The 3374-nt window shown below is 41.4% G+C and overlaps 1 protein-coding gene across 1 annotated transcript; it reads right to left on the reverse strand.

Annotated features, from left to right (window-relative positions):
• Nucleotides 1-478: 478 nt before the first annotated feature.
• Nucleotides 479-2520, reverse strand: LOC124294537. Its single transcript, XM_046740165.1, has 2 exons — nucleotides 1204-2520; nucleotides 479-1051 (listed from the first exon to the last, which is right to left on the reverse strand). The coding sequence occupies exons 1-2, from the start codon at nucleotides 2518-2520 to the stop codon at nucleotides 479-481; spliced, it is 1890 nt and encodes a 629-aa protein (XP_046596121.1).
• Nucleotides 2521-3374: the final 854 nt, after the last annotated feature.

Here is a 3374-nt window from a genome sequence, read left to right on the forward strand (position 1 = left end):
AGGACCTTCAACTCTTAGAATTTTCACATATGTGGATAATTATCAACGATTTTTAATGGTAACATAAATATGGAAGAATATACTATGTGCTTATTATTGTAAGAAGGAAGCAAAACCGTTTTTAAGACTAGCAATAGGTCTGTTGTAATATTTAGCAAACACCTGGGATTCTTTAGACCATCCCGCGGCCGACTTAATTATATTAATATCGATACCCTTCTTTAAGGCTGCAGAAGTGGATGCGTGTCTAGTACTATGCGCCGAATATTCCTCGCCAATCCCACTCCGAGCTAGCATACTCCTGATCCACCTGCTAATAGTTTGCGACGAAGCCGCTCTGTACGGTTTTTTACTTGTAATTAGTAACGTATTGCAATTGCCTCTTAGGGGCTTAGTCCTTTCGATATACCGCTCTAGTACACTTGCTATACATAGTTTAGGCTGCTGCTCAAAGCGGGGCAACAACAGAAGAGGTTGACTAGACCCAGGTTTTGAAGTCTTCTTTAATATTGCTAAGTTTAATAGAAGCCAGAGTCTGTACCCTTTGCGCAGTTACCAAGGCTAACAGCGTGACTAGCCTAACAGTAAGATCTTGTAGACCCAATTTTTCTAAAGGAAACATTTCTGAAATCTTGTTTAATACTGGGGTTATATCCCAGGTTCTATCGTACTTGGGTTTACAAGGTCTTGTTTTGAAAACACCCTTGAAAAATCTACCAATTGTCGGGCTTTTTCCTATATTCTCGTTAGATATTAGTGAAATCGCTGCTCTGCAGGAATTAAGGGTACCATATGAAGCACCTGCTTCATAGCGTTCCGTCAAAAATTCCAATACTTGGTTTTCATGTCCCGTAAATGGATCAATTTTGAATTTTCCACAAAATTGTATCCAAGCCTTTAATGGACCACTATATTGCTTAATAGTGTTATCTGCCAGAGAAGCGATGAGGAGATCTATCGTTGCATCTGCAACGTTTTTTCGTTTGTAGGCCTCGCCGATAACTTTCCTACAACTAAAGCCAGCGTCCTGGCTAGAGGATGCAACTGGGACCTACAAGGAGATGACAGCAAATTAGCCGATGGCTTCAAAATAATCGGTTCATTGACCAAAATGGACCTAAACAGAGGGTACCACGGCTGCGTCGGCCAATATGGGACGACAACTATACCCTCCGCCTCATCTTGAATTAATTTTTTTAATACCCTCAGAATGAGAGCAAATGGAGGGAATGCATAAAAACGCCATTGGGACCAATTTAAAGTAAACGCGTCGATAGCCTGTGCCTCTGGATCCCTCTGCCAAGCACAAAATTTGATGCATTTTGTATTACTTCTAGAAGCAAACAGGTCGATTTCTGGTACTCCAAAAGACCTTTCAATCATACTAAAAGCGTAATCTGCCAGCTCCCATTCAGTATCAATATTTTTAATCCTTGAACTTCTGTCCGCCTCTACATTCTCCTTAGACGGAATATACGTTGCAAAAAGCCATGTATTTCTCTTTTCACACCAACGCCAGATATCTTTAGAAACCTTATTTAAGCCTGGGTATTGCACTCCCCCCATTCTGTTAACGTAAGAAATTGCCGTAGTATTATCGATCCGGAGTAGGAGTTCACAATTGCTCAAATCCCTAGCAAAGCACTTTAAGGCCATAAAAGTCGCTATGAGTTCTAAACAGTTGATATGTAAGTTTATCTCAGAGCTTTTCCAAAACCCGTGGGCTGTATTCCCATCGCAAAACGCACCCCATCCAGTAGTAGATGCGTCTGAAAAAATTTCTTTTTGAAATTTGAACTTTCTAACTGGATTAACCGCAAGTGTTATATTAACCTTCCACCAAGCAAAATCCTCTTGCAGCCATTCGGGAAGAAGCATTTGAGCCTCGTAATTTCCTTCATTTACTAATAGAAATAAGTATTTGGCTCGCTCAAAATTTTTTGAGTAAAGCCAGCCATATTTGATAGCCGGACAACAAGAAGTTATAATGCCGAAGAAGTGAGCGAAATCACGGATTTTGCACACTTTCTTTGAACTAAAAAGCACGATAAGTTTTCGGGTTCTATCTCGTTTCTCCTGAGGTAGTTCTAGTGTTAGATTTTCTGAGTTTAAGATAAATCCTAGGAATTTACACTGGGTGCTGGGTGTGAGATTACTCTTTCTGTTATTAACGTTAAATCCCAAAGACTCAAATATATCTACTGTGCTCTTCACATTGTCCAAACAGGATTTATAATTATCCCCGATGCATAGGATGTCATCTAAGTAGGCAACTGATAAGAACCCCCTGCTACGCAGCCAATTAAGCACAGGCTTAAGGACCTTAGTAAAGACTCTAGGTGCTGAGGAAAGTCCAAACGGCAGGCAAGTGAATTCATATAATTGCCCTTCGAACGAAAATCTCAAAAATTTTCTACATTTCTTACTAACAGGAATTAAAAAGTATGCATCCTGCAGGTCTAAATTGGCCATAAAAGCTCCCAAAGATATTAAGCGCGTGGCCGAACGTATATCCTCCATCTTAAAATGTTCGGTGTCAATAAAGGTATTCAACTTTTTCAAGTTTAATATGAATCTGTCAGAACCGTTTGGTTTTGGGGCTAAAAAATAAGTAGAAATGAATTGGCCTGGGCTGTAAGAGCACCTTTCAACCGCTCCTAGCGTTAGAAGATGGTTGATCTGTTCCTTATGCTTAAGAAATTCTTCAGGATTAAACGAGGGTTCTGAAGGAATATATGCTTGATTAGGGGGTTTACTGAACTTTAGCTCGTACCCCCGTACACAAGCCAAAACAAATTTGTCTGACGTAATATTCTTCCAGATTTTAAAGAAGTTAGGTAGCCGCCCAGCGATCTTTCGTACCGCTATGGTTTCTGTTGAAGACTGGGTTGACTGTTCTGGGACCGAGCCTGTGTCTGGCCCCGAGGCTGATTCTGGAACGACCTGCCTGTCGGATATTTCCCGGCTTTCGGTGGAAAGCGTTTGTTGCTTGTCTGCTGGTTGTTCGACTGATAGTTGCCCGCCTGAGAGCTGCCCTGGAATCTCGCAGACGGGCTCTTCCAGTTTACCGACGTTGATTGACGCAGCGGAGGCTTTTTTGTTGATGGTTGGGGTTTCAAATCCAATCCCACCTTCTCAATAGCCTTAGCAGACTTTAATTTGTCTACCAAGTTTTCACCAAATAGAAATTCATCAATACCTGAATTTTCCAGCACTGCCTTAGCCTTTTTTTCCGGGAAAGGCAAGATATAAGCCCTTCGGGCTACAGCTTCTTGATGATGTCCCTCCGAGAGCAGCTTTCCTGCGTCCAGAAGCAATTCCAGTATTTGCATTCTGTCTAAGCCCTCGTTTTCTTTCTCATTGAGAATGAGCGT

This window comes from Neodiprion lecontei, chromosome 1 (assembly GCF_021901455.1).
Source record: "Neodiprion lecontei isolate iyNeoLeco1 chromosome 1, iyNeoLeco1.1, whole genome shotgun sequence".
NCBI classification, from domain to species: domain Eukaryota; kingdom Metazoa; phylum Arthropoda; class Insecta; order Hymenoptera; family Diprionidae; genus Neodiprion; species Neodiprion lecontei.